This window comes from Balaenoptera ricei, chromosome 10 (genome assembly GCF_028023285.1).
Source record: "Balaenoptera ricei isolate mBalRic1 chromosome 10, mBalRic1.hap2, whole genome shotgun sequence".
Taxonomy (NCBI): domain Eukaryota; kingdom Metazoa; phylum Chordata; class Mammalia; order Artiodactyla; family Balaenopteridae; genus Balaenoptera; species Balaenoptera ricei.
In genome coordinates, this window is record NC_082648.1 from 107,111,772 (window position 1) to 107,130,747 (window position 18,976).

Genomic DNA, 18,976 nt, shown 5'->3' on the forward strand with positions numbered 1-18,976 from the left:
AAGCAACTATTCCACATTCCCCTCTCCCTCAACCCCTGTCAACTATTAACATACTTTCTGTCTGTATAGATTTACCTATTCTGGATATTTCATTTAAGTGGAATGACCCTTAGTATTTGGCTTCCTTGTTTTCAAGCTTTATCCATATTGTAGGATGTATCACTACTTCATTCCTTTTTATGGCTGAATAATATTCCATTGTTTGTATATGTGACATTTTGTTTATCCATTCATCCTTTGATGGACACTTGGGTTGTTTCCACCCTTTGGCTATTGTGAATATTGCCGCTACGAAGATGTGTGAAATGTATTTGCTTGAATACCTGTTTTCAATTATTTTGGGTGTACACTTAGGAGTGGAATTGCTGGGTCATATGATAATTCTATATTTAATTTTTTGAGGAACTACCAAATTGTTTTTCACCATTTTACATTCCCACCAGCAATGTATGAGGGTTCCAAATTCTTCAAATCCTCACCAACACTTGTTATTATCTTTAAAAGAATTTTTTTTATTAAAAAATTTTTTTATTATAGCCATTCTAGTCCAAGTGAAGTGGTATCTCATTGTGGTTTTGATTTGCATTTCCCTAATGGGTATTGATGCATCTTTTCATGTGCTTATTGGCTGTTTGTACATCTTTTTTGGAGAAATGTCAGGTTCTTTGCTCATTTTTATTTATTTATTTTATTTATTTAAAAACATATTTATTTATTTATTTATTTTGGCTTTGCCTGGTCTTAGTTGCGGCACACGGGATCTTTTAGGTGCGGCATGCGGGCTTCTTAGTTGCGGCATGCATGTGGGACCTAGTTCCCTCACCAGGGATAGAACCTGGGCCCCCTGCATTGGGAGCACGGAGTCTTACCCACTGAACCACCAGGGAAGTCCCTTTGCTCATTTTTAAATTGCTCATAGAATAAGTTAGGAAGTGTTCCTACCTCTTCCATTTTTTTGGAAGAATTTGAGAAGGATTTTGCTAATTCTTCTTTAAATGTTTGGTGGAATTCATTAGCGATGCCATTTCATGCTGGATTTTTCTTTGTTGGGAGATTTGTGATTACTGATCCAATCTCCTTGCTTTTTATGGGTCTGTTTAGATTTTCTATTTCTTCTTGAGTCAGTTTTGGTAATTTATGTTTTTCTAGAATTTGTCCATCTAGTTTATCTAATTTGTTGACATACAGTTATTCATTGTATTCTCTTATATTTCTTTTTACTTGTATAAGGTTGGTAGTAATACCCCAATTTTCATTTCTGATTTCAGTTATTTGTGTCCCCCTTCTCTTTTTTTTCTTAGTCAGTCTAGCTAAAGGTTTGTCAATTTTGTTGATATTTTCAAAGAAACAACTTTTGGTGTCATTGATTCTCTCTGTATTTCTATTCTCTATTTTGTTTATCTCGTGTAAGCTTTATTATTTCCTTCCTCTGCTAGCTTTGGGTTTGGTTTGCTTCTCTTTTTCTAGTTCCTTAAATAGGTTATTGATTTGAGAACTTTATCCCTTTTTAATGTAGGTGCTTACAGCTATAAATTTCCCTTTTAGTACTGCTTTTACTACATCCCATAAGTTTTGGTATGTTGTATTTTTGTTTTTATTTTCTCAAAGTGTTTTCAATTTTCCTTATGATTTCTATTTTGACACATTGATTGTTTAAGAGTGTTGTTTAATTTTTCACATATTTGGGAATTTTCCAGTTTTTTTTCCTGTTCTTAATTTCTAGCTTCATTCCATTGTCATTGCAGAAGATACTTTGTATGATTTGAGTCTTTTTAAATTTATTGACGCTTTTTTGGTGACCTCATTAATGATCTATCCCGGAGAATGTTCCATGTGCACTTGAGAATAATGTGTATTCTGCTCTTGTTCTGTGGAGTGTCCTATATATATATATCTGTTAGGTCTAATTGGTTCAAGTCTTCTATGTTCTTACTGATCTTCTCTCTAGATGTTCTATCCATTATTGAAGGTGGGGTGTTAAAGTCTTAAATATATTGTAGAACTGTCTATTTCTCCAAATATATCAATGTTTGTTTCATATATTTTGATGCTTTGTTGTTTGGTGCATATGTATTAATAATTGTTAATCTATTTGACGAATCGACACTTTTATCAATATATAATGTCCTCTGTCTCTTGTAACACTTTTTATCTTTATGTCTATTTTGTCTGATATTAATGTAGCTACTTAGCTCTCTTTTGGTTACTATTTACATGAAATATCTTCCTTTATCCTTTTATTTTAAGCCTACTTGTGTCTTTGGATCTAAAGTGATTCTTTTGTAAATAGCACATAGTTGGATCATGTTTTTAAAATCACCATCTGCTATTTAAATAAAGTTTTATTGGAACTCAGCCACACCCATCTGCTTATACATCATTTGAGGCTGTTTTCATGCCGCAGTGGCCGTGCTGAGTCCTTGCAACAGAGACTGTATGGCTTGCAAAGCCTGAAATGGTTACTATCTGATTCATTACAGATGTTTGCCAACCCCTGGTCTAGAACATCTTTTACAGTTTCTCTGGTTATGGTCAACTGCAAACAGTTCTATACAGTGGTAGTCTGGTGAGATTTGTCACGTGTGGCCGTCTTTGTCTCTCTGGAAGCCTGTGAAATAGGCAGTTCCAAGACCTCATTTGGCTGACAGGAAGGGCAGGCTTTTACCCCTGAAGGTAGAGGTAGAGGCAGTTTGGTATGTGACCCGCCCCGCATCATAGTTTCAGTCATGGGGTGACCAGCTGTCCTGGTTTGCCTGGGACTGAGGCAGTTCCTGGGACATAGGATTCTACTTTTAAAATCTGGAAATACCAGGCAAACCAGGACAAGTTGGTCACCCTTTCTGGCTGCCCAGAGTCTCACCTGTCCCCCCTCCCCCCTCCCAGTACCATTCAGGGAAACCCCCAGCTATGCGAAGCGGCGGCGGCTGGCTGGCCCTAGCGGCCTTGCCTCTCCTCGGCCCCTGCAGCGCTCAGCCAGTGACATCAACCTGAAGGGTGAGGTGCAGCCAGCAGCTTCTCCTGGACCTTCACTGCGAAGCCTCCCCCACCAGCTGCTGCTGCAGCGGCTGCAGGAAGAGAAAGGCCGGGACCGGGATGGCGACCAGCAGAGTGACGGCAGTGGCCCCGCAGCAGGCAGGGGCAGCCAGAGTAAGATCAGGTATGTGGGGGCCGGGACCTGAGCCAGGAGGAGCCAGCATTAGGCGGGCAGGGAGAGGCCTGTTGGTGCCTGGCACCTCTGCAGTGATGAGCTGAGGCTTTGGGTCGGGGGGTGGGGGTGGGGTCTCTTTGGATGGGAAAGGGAAGAAGGTGAGGTCCTGTGGCCTGGGGCAGGCTCCCCCATGCTGATCTCTGGTTGGAGCTGGACTTGTCCGGAGGGCAGTGGGCAGCTGAGGGAGAATGCTGTGGGGAGAGGGTCTGGTCCGACCTGTGGTTTAGAAAGGTTCCTGCAGTGCCAGGGAGGAGGATGAGGGCTGGGATGAGGCAGGGCTGGGTGACGTGTGGCAAGAGGTTAGGGACTGGAGCTTCCTCTCCATGAGGGCTCAAAATCTATAGGTGGACCCTAGCCCTGTTCCCAAGGGGGGAGTCTTCATCCCAAGACTCCCTCTTGGTGTTTCCCCAACCCCTCTGGCCCTGTATAACCACAGGACCCCATGGTTCTTCTCTTTGTCCCTCACCATGAGTGCTGGGACCCTGAGAACCAAGGACGTCTGAAGGACTTGGCATTCCTAGAACTTCGAGCAAAAAGCCTGGGCGGGAGCCCCAGCAGACTCTGTGGGCTGCAGCCCCGCGGAGCTAAGCAGTGGGGAGTGGAAGGTAGATACTGGCTCTGCAGACAGATGGACGGCTCCAGTGCAGTCCTTGCATCTGCCGCCCGCGTGGCCTTGTGCGGATTAGCCAACCACTCTGTGCCTGGGTTTCTCATCAGTAAGGTAGGCTAATCCTACCCAAAGGCTTTCCTTTGGGAAGCCTTCTGGAGCCTGGGCAGTGAAGGCTCCCTACTGGGACCCCCCTGGCCCACAGCAGCGGCCTGCTGCTGCTGATTAAGGCCTCTCTCCTCGCTGCACCTTGAGGGCAGGAGCTGTCTTTCTCATTTCCCACAGTTGCTCCAGAGCCAGTCACATAGAAGGTGCTCGGGAGACATGTTGATTGAAAGAGTTACATAAATAGCACTTGGTGTTCACAGTGACAGCTGGGCTGAGCAGCGTAGTGTGTATCATATCACTTAACCTTGACTGTGTATGAGGCTGTGCTGTACTTTACAGATGACGGTCCTAACTCTCAGGTGGGGTAAATGACTTGCCCAAAGTCACAGAGCTGGGAAGCAGCTTAACTTGCCCCCAGGTAGACCTGATTCCCAAACTTTCTAAGCCTGAGCGTTCAGCAGAGGGCTTGGGGTGCAGCAGGAGCTTATAAAAGCCATTTCTTCCTCCGCTGTTGTCCCTACTCATACAGCCTCGACCTGTGATGTCTCCTCTGTCTCTGCGTGTTCCTACCCAAATCACCTCAGTTCTCCCCCAAAGCTTTTGCATGGCCCAGTGGCTAAAAGAACAAACTTTGAGATGTTTCAGTTTTGCAGATGGGCTGCTCCTGAGTTGGAGCTGTGTGGAAGCCCTGCTTTCATGTAGTTTTCGTATATCGGTCATTCTTTTAGTAAACACAAGCTACAACCTGCTCTGTGGGGAGAGCAGAATTATTATAACTTTTTTTCCAGCAAACATTTAGTAGGTGCCTAGGGTGCCAGATGTGGTGGGGGGCTAAGGGCGAAGCAGCAGCTGGTGGGGAGCGATCCAGGTAAGGGAGTCCCCCAGTGAGTGGCCAGGAGGGGGCTGAGGAAGTTTGGCGCACCTGGAGGGAGAGAGCCTCAGGGGGAGAGATCACCTTTGGTGAAAGGAGAGAAGGTAGATGTCTGAGTTTGAGCTGCTGTTGGGGGGTGGCGGGTAGAGGTGGCCGAGGTGGCAGTTTCCCCCTGGCTCCCCCTGTTGGCAAAGTCTGGCACGAAATGTAGTCGCAGAGTCCCCACCACCATCACAGAGCAGGACAGAGAAAGGTGCATCCGGAGCTGAGAGACAGCAACTTAATAGTTGGCCGCAGGAGCAGGATTAGGATAGTTGAGGTGTTGGGAACAGCATTATGCGCGGCCGGGGGAGGGAGAAGAAGGTACCCAGCCTTGTTACTGAAGTGTAGCTAATTCTCGTCCCAGAGAGCCCGGCTATTGGCGGAGAACGTGGACCTGGTCGGCCTAGGTGCCAGGGAGCCAGTGCAGGCCGTTGAGCAGGGCAGAGGCGTAGGGCCGAGGCCTCAGGCTCGGTGCCCAGATCGGGGGAGTGGTCCGGGCAAGGCGGTCAGCCTGGAGGGGGCATGAACTTCCGAGGCAGATGTCCAGGAGGAGAAGACCCAGGTCGGGAGGGGGCTTCTGGCGCCCAGCACACGCAGCGGTCAGGGTGTGAGGAGGCCAAGGCCCGGCTGGAGGGTGCGGGCGCGGACCCGCTGGGGGAGCCCCTCCTGGCGGCGAGGCGAACCCTCACGGAGGCGCTTCCCTCCTGTCCGAAGCCTCCAGTCCCCTCCCCGGCTCCCACCCGGCCGGTCCCGGCTCCCACCCGGCCGGTCCCGCCTCCCCCTTCCCCGCGCTCCTCCGCCGGGCCGACCCCTCCCCCAGCTTCCCCTCAGGGCGCCGTAGTTCCCCTCGGCCCCTCGGCCTCTCCCGCGTCGGGGCCGCGGCGACCGGGCCGCAGGGGGAGAGGAGGCAGCCCGGCCCGCCGCCCGCAGAGGGAGGAGCCGGGCCGCGGAGGAGGCGGGGCGCGCGGAGCGGCCGTGGCATGGAGCGAGCCCGGCGCGCCCGGGAGCGCAGCCCCGCGGCCCCGGAGCCCTGAGCGGGCGCGGCTCGTGCGCTGGCGGGAGCGGGCCGGGCGCGGCGGCGCGGCCCATGGAGCGGCCCCGGGCCGGGCCCCCGGCGGGCGGGCGGGCGGCGGCGGCGGGCGGCGGGCGGCGGGCGCTGCGGCGGCGGCTGCGGTGAGGCCGGCGGCGGGGCCGGGCCGCGCGCCATGGAGGCCCCGGGCGCCGGCTTCGCGTGCCCGCTGCCCCCCGGCATCGCGTCCGTCACCTACGTGTTCGTCTACAGCCCGAGCGGTCCCGGCGGCCCCGGCGGCCCCGGCCCCGCGCCCGGCCCTGGCCCGGCGCCCCCCGCGGCCCCCGCGCCGCCGCCCCGGGGCCCGAAGCGGAAACTTTACAGCGCCGTCCCCGGCCGCAAGTTCATCGCCGTGAAGGCGCACAGCCCGCAGGGCGAGGGCGAGATCCCGCTGCACCGCGGCGAGGCCGTGAAGGGTGAGGGGGCGCGGGGGGCGCGGTCGCGGGGGGCGCGGCGCGGGGCCTCCTGGGGTTCGCGGGCGCCACTCTGGGGTGCCCGGCCCGGCTTCCCGGCGACCGTGGAGCGGCTGGTGCCATTTTGGGGCGTCTGTCATTAGGGGTGTCCCTGGGAACTCTGAGTCGCCGTGGTCATTATGGGGTGCATCTGCCACTGGGGATTCCTGGTGTCACTGTGAAGGGCTCCGTCAGGGAGGGGTGTCTGTCTTTATGGGGTTCCTGTCGTGGGTCCCTCTCCATCCTCTGTCATTCTGGGCTTTCCGTGTCACAGCAGAGGCTCCTCTCGTCATGGGGGTGTTTCTGTGTCATGCTGGGGGCTGGTGGTGGTGGGGTTCTCTGTGTTCGTAGGACCTTATCCTGTTTCAGAGCTTCCTTGAATTATGGGGTTCCTGTGTCACTTCTGGGACTTTCTTCATTGGAAACGCTTGTGATATGTGGGAATTCTCTGCCATTCTGGGGGTATCTGTGACAGTTATGTGGGTGTCTGTAATGAGGGGGTCCTGTGCCATGACAAGCTCCGTTCATTACGAGGGTCTCTGTCGTCACTGGGGTCCTCGCCTCATGAGTGCTCTCTGTCCGTGGAGCCTAAGAAAGACACAGTTGCGAGGGTCAGCTCTCCACGGGCCATCCTGTGGCCTAATCCCCTGGCCACAGCACAATGGCCCTGAGCTCTTGGCAGTGACCCCTGGGGTGGGCGACAGAGCAAGGTTGGTTGGGGGTTGGTTGAAGAGGTGGGAGGAGAGGGGTCGGCTGGGAGGGCAGGGGTAGGATTGTGGCCCCTGCCTCTGCCTCTGCCTCCTGTCCCCCCCTCGAGTGTGTCCATCTGTGCGTCTCTCTGTCCCCCACATGCCCATCCTGTGCTGTGCCCATCTGTTCTTTTCTCTCTTCTGTGTGGATCCCAAAATTTTCCCAGGGAAAAAGGCAGGAGGATGAAGGAAGGGACGGGAGGAGAAGGAGAGAGAGGTGAAGGGTGGGTGGGCAGAGCCTGAGCCTGAGGTGGTGGAGGTGGAGCTGGTGGTGGTGGTGGGAGAGGTGGCCTCCGGCTGCCCTCCTCTGCCCTGACAGCCTGTCTGGCTTCTGTCCCTCCAGTGCTCAGCATTGGGGAGGGCGGTTTTTGGGAGGGGACCGTGAAAGGCCGCACGGGCTGGTTCCCGGCTGACTGCGTGGAGGAGGTGCAGATGAGACAGTATGACACGCGGCACGGTGAGTGACCCCTGCGTCCCCTGGGTGGCTCCTGAGGGTGCCGCCCCTTCCAGCTTCCCGTTGGTCTTGCTTGGAGGCAAATCCACATTGTATACACAGAGAAAAGACTAGAACAAATTCAAACACACGTTCGAAGTAGGTACAAACTCGTGTACATGACAGACACAGCACGCATTCATCCCATACTTACTTACCAGCACACATGTGTGCATCTGGATCCTGGACAGCTGTGGAGACACATGTGACGTGCCCATGGGACGCACACGTATGGACGTGCACCAGTCTGTGATCCCACGTGTGGCTCTCAGTGACCACAACCCTTCCCAGACATGGTTCTCACAGAAATGCTGGGTACTTGGAGTGTGCGATTGCTGTGTGGCTGGCAGACAAGTAAAGAGGTCAGTATGAGAAAAGAGGCATCTTTCCAAAGTGGACAGATTGTCCAAGTGGGCAGTGCAGGGAGGCCTGGACCAGCCAAAAGGAAATGAGGCCAGTTGGGCCCAGAGGGGCTGTCATGGGTGCCTTGGGGCCAGGATGGTCTGAGGGCAGCAGGTGGGGGATGGCTGCATCCTTAGCCTGCAGGGAGGACGTGAGGGCAAAGGCCGTGGCTCCTGGGGCTGGTGAGCAGCCTCGGTCCGACCCTGCTCACCACCTGAACCTCCAGGAAGGACCCCTCTGGGAGTTGGGATCTGAGGTGGTCCTGCCAGTGGAAAGGAGAGGCTGGTCCTTTCAAGACCCCAGCCAGGGCTGACTGCGCACCCAGGAGGCCCCTCGACCTGCAGGTATTATTTCTGGCCCCGAGAGCTGGTGGGACAAGGGAGCCCCCTCCTGAGTGGTGGCTAGTGGTGGTCACTAGTGGTGTGTCTGGACCCAGGGTGCACACCTCTGTCTTTCTGCACGTGAAGGGCTCAGACCCAGGGTTGCTGTGCTCCCTTATCCTGGGTTGCGAATTTCCCCAGGGGAGCCTACCCCTGTGTGGCCTGGACCCCTGCCCTGGGTGGAGCGTGGCAGAGCCCAGGGAAGCAGGAGTGTGGCCGCTGACCCACTCCTGAGCAGGAGCCTTTACTTTTTAAAAAAAATTTTTACTTATTTATTTATTTTTATTGGAGTATAATTGCTTCACAGTGGAGCCTTTACTCTCATGCCTGGCTGTTCACCGCCTCACCCTGATGGCCCTCCTTGTGGCTGGGAGCCTGGGAGGGACACGACCCCCTGTTGTCTGCCCATCATGGGCAGGTGGGGTGGTGTGTGGGGAGGGGAATGGTTTCGGAAGTTTGGGCTCTGGTGCCAACTGGATGGGAGAGGGGAGGGGAAGGAGGGGCCTCCAGACCTGTGTAGGGAGTGGGTCCTGTGCGCCCCTGTAGGGTGGGCAATGAAGGTTCTGGTCTGAGAACTCTGTGGGTCCAGGGGCAGTTGGAGCTGAGTCTGAAGCTGGGGAGGAAGGAAGGGAGGTCGGGACTGGAGTTGGAATTTGAGAACAGCCCATGTTTGTTAGGTGTTTGACGTGTGCTGGACCCTGTGTTGGGAGCTGGGATCACAGGGGCTGGCTCCCCGCCCAGCGGGGAGCAGGCGTGCACACCGCATGGCTGTGACGGGCGTGAGCACAGGGGGCTCCCTGGGTCGGTCTGAAGGAGTCAGAGGGGCCTTTAAAGCAGAGGTGTTGTTTGAGCTAAGCCTTGAAGGATCGCTAGGACCATCTAGGTGGTCAGCATGATGGGGGCGGGGGCAGAGCCTGTTGGCCAGAGCACGGCATGGCCTTCTAGATCTACATGTGCTGGCACCCAGTGTGCTCCAAGCAGTGTCAGGATGCCTGGCTGGGTTTTAAGCTCTTTTACATCTAAGAATTCACTGACTCGTCCCAGCGTGCCTGGGAGGTGGGGACAGGTGTTAGTTCATCTCTAGGAGGGTGGGTTCCACAGCCCAAGGAGCAGAGTCTTGTTTGCAATGTAGGCCGTGGGCTGCAGGGTCTGTGCTGTAGCTGCCACGCTTCATGGGCTCTGGCTGAGTAAACCTGTGTGTTGAGGGGAGGGTGGCAGGGATGGAGTGGGGAGCGTGAGGGCTGGTCAGGTGTCCTGGGACCAGGGGCTAAAGTTTGTGGCGGTGTCGCAGGAGGAATCTGGGGGGCGCTGTCCTGATTGTGCTGGTCATTCAGGATTAGGGTGACGGCCCAGGCAGGGCAAAGCAAGGAGATGGAGACGGGGTGGGCAGGGCTGGACTGGAGTCATAGAGAAGGCAGAGGACACAGGGCAACCTGCTGAAGGAGCTATAGGCCTCCGGGCAATTGTGGGGCTCCTAGACGGGGGAGGCTCTGGGGTTTGTCATCTGAAAGTGTCAGAAGGTACCTGGGTAGATGGGAGCGTTTCATGGATGGGCAGGGAGACAGGCCTGCGGGGGCTGCCTGCTGGGAGGGGGTGGGAATAACCTCTGTCCTCACCTGCAGGCCCGGCCGCCAGCTGCTCTGGGCAGAGCCTCTGGTTTGGGACTCAGGGGCTGAGTTCTGCCAGAGGTGAGAGGGCAGCCCAGGAACAGGAACCTGCTTCCAACAGGCCCAGATCCAAAGAAAGATCTGTTTCTGAGACTGGAGCAGGGACAGAGAGGGACTTAGAGGCCAAGGAGGGGATACTGCCAACGCGTGTGGGCCAGGCCGATGCCCAGGGTCAGCAGAGAGCAAGGCTCCCACGGCACCCATCTGGGTGAAAGGAGCAGTTGCAAGCAGGGAGAGTTGAGCTGTGAGGGGAGGGAGTGGGGAGGCGGCCCTGGGTATCCTGGAGGCTGGTGTAGAACACCAAAGCTATGGCTCTGGCTGGCATCCTCCCTCCTCCCCCTTTCTTTCCAGTACTGGGGGTGGGGGGGGCATGCGGTGTGTTTTCATTTGAGCTGGCTTTTACGTGTCTGATTATAAAACTGGAAAATGAATTTGCGTTATGTAATAATTTGTGTTTGGTCGATAAATGTAAAAATAGGAGGCCAGTGATCTGCAGAGGGTCTTTTTTGGGGGAGGGGTCCTTCTGCAGGCAGGCACTGTGAACATTTCCGAAGTTGGGTCAGCGTGGAGAAGGGTGTGATGGAGGTGAGGAGAGGTCTGGGCCCTACCTGAGCAGTGCTGAGGCCTGGCCTGCTCTGGCTTTGGGGACGGCAGGGTGGTGGGTGCAGGTGTGCTGCAGAGGGAGGAGAGGGTGTGAGCACTGGGGACGGTGCCAGTGAGATAAAACTATAGGCCATCAGAACCTAGGGGGCCTCCAAGGTGAATTTTCCTGCTTTATAAGGAGAGGGCCAAAAGGGACTGTCAAACATACTGAGAATCACACAAGTTAGTGGCAGGGTTCTGAAATCCAGATCAATACTTTTCCTGATATCTGTGTCTTCTGATGTTAACAGGAGCTCTTCTTTCCATCCAGCCACTGCTCCATCTACTCTTTTTTTTTTTTTTTTTTTTTTTTGGCTGCGTTGGGTCTTCATTGCTGCACGTGGGCTTTCTCTAGTCGCGGCGAGCAGGGGCTACTCTTTGTTGAGGTGCACGGGCTTCTCGTTGCGGTGGCTTCTCTTGTTGCGGAGCGTGGGCTCTAGGCATGCAGGCTTCAGTAGTTGCAGCATGCGAGCTCAGTAGTTGCGGTGCATGGGCTCTAGGGCACGCAGGCTTCAGTAGTGTGGCTCGTGGGCTCAGTAGTTGTGGCTCATGGGCTCTAGAGCGCAGGCTCAGTAGTTGTGGCGCACGGGCTTAGGTGCTCTGCAGCGTGTGGGATCTTCCCGGGTCAGGAATCGAACCTGTGTCCCCTGCGTTGGCAGGCGGATTCTTAACCACTGCGCCACCAGGGAAGTCCCTCCGTCTACTCTTTTTAAAAAAAAAAAAAATTAATTAATTTAGTTTTGGCTGTGCTGGGTCTTTGTTGCGGCGCACGGGCTTTCTCTAGTTGCGGCGAGCTGGGGCTACTCTTCGTTGCGGTGCGCGGGCTTCTCATCGCGGTGTCTTCTCTTGTTGCGGAGCACAGGCTCTAGGCGTGCGGGCTTCAGTAGTTGTGGCTCGCGGGCTCTAGAGCTCAGGCTCAGTAGTTGTGGCGCATGGGCTTAGTTGCTCCGCGGCATGTGGGATCTTCCCAGACCAGGGATCGAACCTGTGTCCCCTGCATTGGCACACGGATTCTTAACCAATGTGCCACCAGGGAAGTCCCCTCTGTCTACTCTTCCATCCATCTATGCTTTCACTCACCCACCCATCCTGTCATCCATCTACTCATCCATCAACCCACCTAGCAGACCCAGTCCACTCATCCCCTCCTTCCATCCATCCCCCCACCGCCCCTACCCTGCTCTCTTTCCCTGAATCCACTTATACATACATTTACCTTTTGGTTCATCCTTCTGTCTGTCTCTTGTTCCATCCATCCCTCCATCCATCCACCCACCCACCCACCCAGCCAGTTGTCCACCTGTCTGTTCTTCTAGTTGGCATTTGGAACGCCTGTTATGTGCCAGGTGCTGTGCTTGGTGGTAGGATCACAGACGTGGTGCTTACCCACAGGAGCTTACAGTTAGTGGAGGAGACAGTCGTCAGAGTCCTAGGTGCCCTCTCGGACCTCCTTTCCTACCGCTCTGCTGCTGCCTCTGCCCCAGCTGCCCAGGCTGCTCACTGTGCCTTGAACACGCTGAGGTGACACCTGCCACGTGACTTTGCCCTGAGTACCCCCACTCCCAGAAAGCCCTTTACCCACATGGAGGGCTGCTCCCTTACGTCCTCGTGCCTTTGTTCACCTCTCCCTTCCTGGGGAGGCCTGCACGTGACCACCTAGAATTGCAGCGCCCCGAACGGCTTCCTTTTTTCTTACCACTTACCAGCATTCCACACGTTCTGTGTGTACCTGTTTCTCATCTCCTCTCTCTTTCCAGCTGTACAGTTTAGCCTGTAAACTCCGCAGGGTAGGGGGGCTTCGTTCTGTTCTCTGCTCCATTCTTGGAGCCTGGTACGTAGTAGGAGCTCAGTACGCACTTGTTGAATGAATAAATTAATCTTGAGGAACGCTGAGCTGGTAGAGAGGGGGGAGGAGCTGCGGGGTGGAATTTGAGGTGGTGGTGGAGCTGGAGACGGAGGTGCTGGGGGCTGGGGGCCAGGAGTGGGTGCAGGGGTACCAGAGGATCCAGCGTACAGGCAGCTGGAGAAGTAAGCCTGGAGCAGGGAGGGTAGTGCCTGGAGGTGTGGAGCTGGAGACAGAGGTGCTGGGGGCTGGGGGCCAGGAGTGGGTGCAGGGGTACCAGAGGATCCAGCGTACAGGCAGCTGGAGAAGTAAGCCTGGAGCAGGGAGGGTAGTGCCTGGAGGTGTGGAGCTGGAGACAGAGGTGCTGGGGGCTGGGGGCCAGGAGTGGGTGCAGGGGTACCAGAGGATCCAGCGTACAGGCAGCTGGAGAAGTAAGCCTGGAGCAGGGAGGGTAGTGCCTGGAGGTGTGGACTGGAGCCTGCAGGCTTGCAGGACATCAGCGAGGCCGAGCGAGGCCGAGCGTGGGGCGGCTCCGCAGTGGCTGTGAGGGACTGTGAGACCAAGTACAGATGGGGATAAAGCTCTGTGGGACGCAGTGACAGCAGGATAGGGGGACCTAGCCCCCCATACGTGGACCCCTCCCTGCCCACGCAGAGGTAGGGTCTGGAGCAAAGGACCCCGTGAGGATGAGCATCCCTGTGGTGAGGGATACGTTGACACAAGGCCACCTCAATGCCAGTTCACAGGGGTATGTAGCGTGACACTTGCACATGACTGTGGGTCATGCACACACAGACATGCACACGTATGAGCACAGCACCTGCACACGACTGCAGGTCACACACAGAGACACGCCTGTATGAACACAGCACTTACACATGACTCCAGGCCACACGTGTGTGTGCGCACACCTTCTCTGCCCTTAGTTTTGGGGCTTGCTGACTCTCTCTGTGGTTGCTCTGGCCCTGTCCAGTCTGCTGTGTGCAGCCGCTCAGGAGAAAGATGAGCCACAGCTCCTGCCCCCGTCTGGACCCTGACCCCTAGAGGCAAGATTTCCTGCATGGTCCCCTCAGCCTTCTTACCTAGGACCGCTGGGCCCAGGACCCCAGCATTTGGACCCCCCACTTCCACGTGGGCACTACCAGGCCAGGGGTGTGTGCGTGTGTGCGTGCGCGTGCAGAGGCTGGTAACCGGTGTGCTTGAGGGGGTGGTTCACGCCACTTGGAGGATGAGACCCTCCGTCAGCTCCTGAACCTCCCCTCAGAAACCCGGGAGGACCGGACGAAGCGACTTTTCCGCCACTACACGGTGGGCTCCTATGACAGCCTCTCTGCACACAGGTACAGGTGGGGCAGGTGGGCAGGCGGGCGAGGGTGGGCACGCGTGCGATGGAACGTCAGATGTGGAGGGAGGCCTCCCGGGTGAGTCCAAGGACGGCTCCCAGGGAGGACTGTGCCCGTGCCCGCGGGGTCCTGTCTGGGGCACGTGCTTTCCCGGCAGCGTTCTCCTCACCTTTCTGTTTCCCCCGTCAGCGACTATGTCATTGACGACAAGGTGGCTGTCCTGCAGAAACGGGACCACGAAGGCTTTGGCTTTGTGCTCCGGGGGGCCAAAGGTAACGGAGGCGGGTAGCCGGCCGGCAAGGGCTGCGCACCACTCGGGGTGTCTTCTGTGTCCTGCCTCTGCTCCTCTCCTCTGCTCTCCTCCTGCCGCGCCCCTGCCCCCCTTTCTTCTCCCCCACCCCCTTCCTCTCTCCCTGCTGTGACTCTGTGTTCTTGGTTTGGGATGTTGGTAGGAGGCAGCGGGTCCTTTCCCTCATTGGTTCCCAGGATCTCGGCTGTGCGTGTCTGATGGAGCGGGGGCCTTTCTGGTGGGGTGAATGGCGGGGGCGGGGGGGGTCTCTCAGAGGGGCGTGTCCTGGATTCCCGGGCTGGCTCCTCTCGCGCTGGGCAGCCCCCGCCTGCTGCCCCCCGGCCCAGGTTGTTCGTGGGAGGTTGCTGTGTGGCAGGCACCTCCACCTGGCCCCTGCTGGCAGGACGCCGTCCTCATTGCCCTCTCCCCGTCCCACAGCAGAGACCCCCATCGAGGAGTTCACGCCCACGCCGGCCTTCCCGGCGCTTCAGTATCTCGAGTCGGTGGACGTGGAGGGCGTGGCCTGGAGGGCCGGGCTGCGCACGGGGGACTTCCTAATCGAGGTGAGGCTCGTCCTTCCCTGTGCGGCCCCGTGGGGTGCTGGCCTCCGAGCCCGAGGAGGACTCACCTGGACGGCCCCCGGGCCCTGACTGTCCCAGGTGAATGGAGTGAACGTGGTGAAGGTCGGGCACAAGCAGGTGGTGGCTCTGATCCGCCAGGGCGGGAACCGCCTCGTCATGAAGGTGGTGTCAGTGACAAGGAAGCCTGAAGAAGATGGGGCTCGGCGCAGAGGTGAGGGCTCGGGCTTCGGACCTCGGTGCCCAGGCTCCCTGCTCTGTCCCCTGACCTTAGACCTTTGACCCCAGGCCCATGCTCCTCTCATCACCCCCGGCCCCAGACTGCTGACTGCTGACGTCAGAGGCCTGAACCTAGGCGAACGCCCACGTGCGCCGCCTGGGTGCCAATCCCTGATGTTAGACAGCCAACCCTCTCCCGGCCTCTGACCCCAGGTTGCCCTCCTAAGATCCCTGCCCCCTCCTTCCCGGCGCCCCCCAGCCCCTGGCATGGAAGAGCCCTCCTTCCCGACGCTGCCAGCAGCTGCCTGGAGGCCGGGGTTGCCATAGCAACTGTGAGGTTGACGCTGCCGCTGCCGCTTATTGTCGGAGGGAAGGGGGAGGCGGCACCTGAGGGAAGAGGAAAAGCGTCTTCTCCCCGCGCCAACGTCGCGGCACAGCCTGAGCCCAGGAGGCTTTGCTGGCCGGGTCTAGCCCAGCCCAGGCCCTGGCTTGGCTGACCACACCCTGGTCCCCCGAGGGGCAGTGGCCTCCAGGCCTGGGGGGGGAGGGTGGCCCTGGAGCAGCAGGAGCCCGGCCTGCCGGGAGACCCCTCCCAGCCCCCACCCCATGACTCTGCCCTCGAAGCCTTCCACGTGGGCCCTCGGGCTGAGGCTGGCCAGCACGGTGACCCCCCTGGGGCCCTCGAGCACCGCCTGAGGCCCTGGCTGCCCTGGCCCAGCCCGGCCTTCAGCACCCCCGAGCTGCCAGCGCCATGAAGAAGTTTGCGTCCAGCCGCAGCCTGAACAAGATCCTGGCGCAGTGTGACTCGTCCTCCCGGGAGTACGAGGAGATCCAGGCGGTGGAGCGCAGGTGGCACCTGCACCTGGCCACGCCGCGCTGCCTGCTGCTGGACAGGAGGTCCAAGGCCTCCCTCTTCTTTGCAGCCCCGCCACCCCCTAAGAGGGCCCCCAGCACCACGCTGACCCTGCGCTCCAAGTCCATGACGGCGGAGCTTGAGGAGCTTGGTGAGTGGCAGGGCAGGCGGTGGGCAGATAGCCCAGGGTGGGGGGCCAGGTCAGGGGAGCTGGGCCAAAGCCAGGCAGAGACAGAGGGGAGGGAGGACGGAGAGATGGACGTATGGACAGGTTAGAGGTAAATGGGTGGGTGCTGAAGTGGTGGGGGAATTGGGTGTCTGTGGGCTGAAAAGGGAGCTGACGTGTGGATGGATTGAGGGCTGAGGGGCAGGGTGGCAGGGCTAGAGATGGACAGTGGGACCACCACGCCTGGCGGTGGGGAATCAGGCCCTGGCTCACCAGTGTGTTTGCATGCGTGTGCACACGCTGCCCCTGACCCTCCACACCTCCAGTATGACTTTACGCCTTCATTTCATCCAAGTGAGAAAAGGGGACCTGACCTTTGCTCCTGGCTCTGCCAGGCACTAGCTGTGTGGTCTTTGCATTTCCTTTACCCTCTCAGCACCCGTTCACACGTCGGTTACGCAGGGGTCAGTAGAGTGAGCTGCCGGCCTCACGGGGCCGTTGTGAACATTGCTGGTACGATGATGGGACAGGTCCTCGTAAGTTGCAGGAGGCAAACAGGAGTGTGTCGGGGCTTTGATGGGTATGTGGGGGGCACGATCCCAGGGTGACCACCAGCAGCCTCATCGTGGGTGTGTCTCAATATACGTGACCGTTAATAGCCTCATCACTGGCATGTTCAGATATACATGACCATGTCCTGACATACGTGACAGTTAATAATGGTTATGCCCTGACTTACATGACCATGAACATCTTTATCATGGCATGTCCCAATACACATGACTGTTAACGTGCTCTATCCTTCTATAACCTGAACCCAATTCGAGTCCCAGACTTTGTTCTCGTTCCAGCCATAGAAGGACCCCTGACTCTGGTCCTGTGCTGAGCTCTAACCCAGTCGTGGGCACAGGAAGGGCCTTGATCCTGGTTCTAGACTGAGCCCCAACCCTGGCTTCCGGCTTGGTTCTGCCCCAGCCATAGAAGGAACCCTTACCTGTCCCCTAAAATTATTTCTGACCTCCCTCATGGACTGATCCCTGACCTTAGTCCTTTGCTGAGCCCTTCCCTTCCAAGCAGGTACTCTTGACTGCAGTTTAGTTTGGTGTGGAGGACAGTCATCAGGATAGATTAGGCTGACGTGGTCAGGACCTTCTTCCCCATAAATATTCTGAATAAAGTAAAACTCTAAAAATACATAGCCATCTCAAAACAAAAGAAGAGGAATTTCCCAGTTCTCAAAAATGAAGAGAGAAGTCAGAGCCAAGGGAGTGAGAGGAAGCAGATGCTCCCATAGTCCATGAGGGCTTGGGACCGATACAGATCCTACGGGCAGGGCACTGGGGCTCTGATACCCCCCCAGAGCCAAGAGATGGGGGAGAGCTAGAGGCAAGCCCGAGACTTGCAATAAGCATCAGAAGAACTGGAAACCATAGAATACTATGAAAGAGACAAAACAAGGTGTTTAAATACAAAGTTTGAGAGAACTAACAGAACTCATAATGAAAGAACAACACAGTGGGGGGGAAAAAAAGGATAAGCAGATTTAAAAAGGATTCCTAAAGAAATGTTATTGAAACAAAAATATAGCCCCTGAGATTTTAAAAACCCGTGCCTGGGAAACAGTATGGTAGACCCACCTGAAGGAAGAAACTATGAATTAAAAGATAAATCTGAGGAAATTACCCAAAATTCAGCACAGAAAGATAAGGAGATGCAAAATATCAAAGAGTAGATAAGAAATATGGAGGACAAATGAGAAAAATCCCAGCCTAAATAGAGTCCCAGAGGGAAAGAGTAAAAAGATTGGGGAAGAGGCAATATTTGAAGAGTAAATGGCTAAAAATTTTCTAAAATTGAACAAGGACATGAGACTCCAGTTTGCAGGAGTGTAAGTCTGAAGCAATGAAGTAAAAACAAAGCTACCTCTAGACCTGTCATAGTAAAATTTCACAACACCTTACACAAAAAGAAAAATCTTAACTGCCAGAGAATGATGACTTAGAAAGGAACAGGGGTCAGACTGACAGTGGGGGTCTGGTCAGCAGATGCTAGAAGACAACGGAACGGTAACTTCAAAGTCTTGGGTCAAAATGCCTTTCCACCTGTAATTCTATGCCTAGTAACCTCTCTCATTCAAGAGTAAGGCAGAGAAGCTGGCAGACTCCGGGCCCCGGGGTCACAAGGGTGCAAGGCTAGTCATGGGGAGCTGACCCATTGCACTGACTGAAGATCCAAACTGGTCAATAAACCAATACCAGTAGGCAGCTGGGTCTGGCTAGACCCCACACCAGGCTCTGGTGGATGGTTCCTGGGAGTCTCTTGCCAGAGGCTGTCATGTGGCCACGTCCAGCTGCATGTTCAGAAAGAGGTGCTTGGGCAGCCTGCGGTCTGTCATCCAGGGACCCAGGGACTCTGCCCTGTAGAAACAGATTTGCCTTTTGCTCTCTGGGCTGCTTCTGTGTGCGGAGACCAGTGGCTGGAAGAAGAGCCTCCTTCCTCTCTGGCTTGGGCGTCCCCTCTGTTGCCTTGTGACAGGGTTGCTGCACAGACCCCTGTCTTCCAGAGGGAGGGGCTCACTCTTGTGGCCCGAGGTCAGCATCCTTTTCACCAGCTTTTCCTGAGCAGAGTCTGGGGGAGGGCGAAGGGACAGCCTGCCACAGAGCCCCCATCCACACTGCTGAGTGAGGGGGTCACAGCTTTTGTTGAACTGGACCCAGGCCCTTCCCGTGGCTCTGTTCAGAGAAGGGCCTGGGCAGCTGGGAGCACAGGAAACCCACTCCTGCCCCTGGACAACAGCTGTCCTGGGAAGCCAGGCCACCTGCCGACCTTCTGTAGACACACCTGGTTTGAGGAAGCCAGGCCAGCGTCAGGGTTTTCCCAGGTACCTAAGCGATCATCCCATGATCCAGTGTTTGGGCTTTTACGGGATAGAAATAAGACCTGTGGGTTCGTTGCCAGCATAAACATGTCAGTTTTATGTCACAATATCGAGGGC

At 55.9% G+C, this 18,976-nt stretch overlaps 1 protein-coding gene across 6 annotated transcripts in view; it reads left to right on the plus strand.

Annotated features, from left to right (window-relative positions):
• Window positions 1-18,976, plus strand: part of SHANK3 (SH3 and multiple ankyrin repeat domains 3) — a 52,489-nt gene that overhangs the window by 10,556 nt on the left and 22,957 nt on the right. For all 6 annotated transcript variants that reach the window (XM_059937326.1, XM_059937328.1, XM_059937330.1 and 3 more), the window contains exons 11-18: window positions 2,884-3,157; window positions 6,119-6,321; window positions 7,450-7,563; window positions 13,798-13,873; window positions 14,066-14,148; window positions 14,604-14,728; window positions 14,825-14,957; window positions 15,886-15,966. In XM_059937326.1, the coding sequence (XP_059793309.1) occupies window positions 2,884-3,157; window positions 6,119-6,321; window positions 7,450-7,563; window positions 13,798-13,873; window positions 14,066-14,148; window positions 14,604-14,728; window positions 14,825-14,957; window positions 15,886-15,966 (1,089 nt within the window). The remainder of the gene's footprint in view (window positions 1-2,883; window positions 3,158-6,118; window positions 6,322-7,449; window positions 7,564-13,797; window positions 13,874-14,065; window positions 14,149-14,603; window positions 14,729-14,824; window positions 14,958-15,885; window positions 15,967-18,976) is intronic.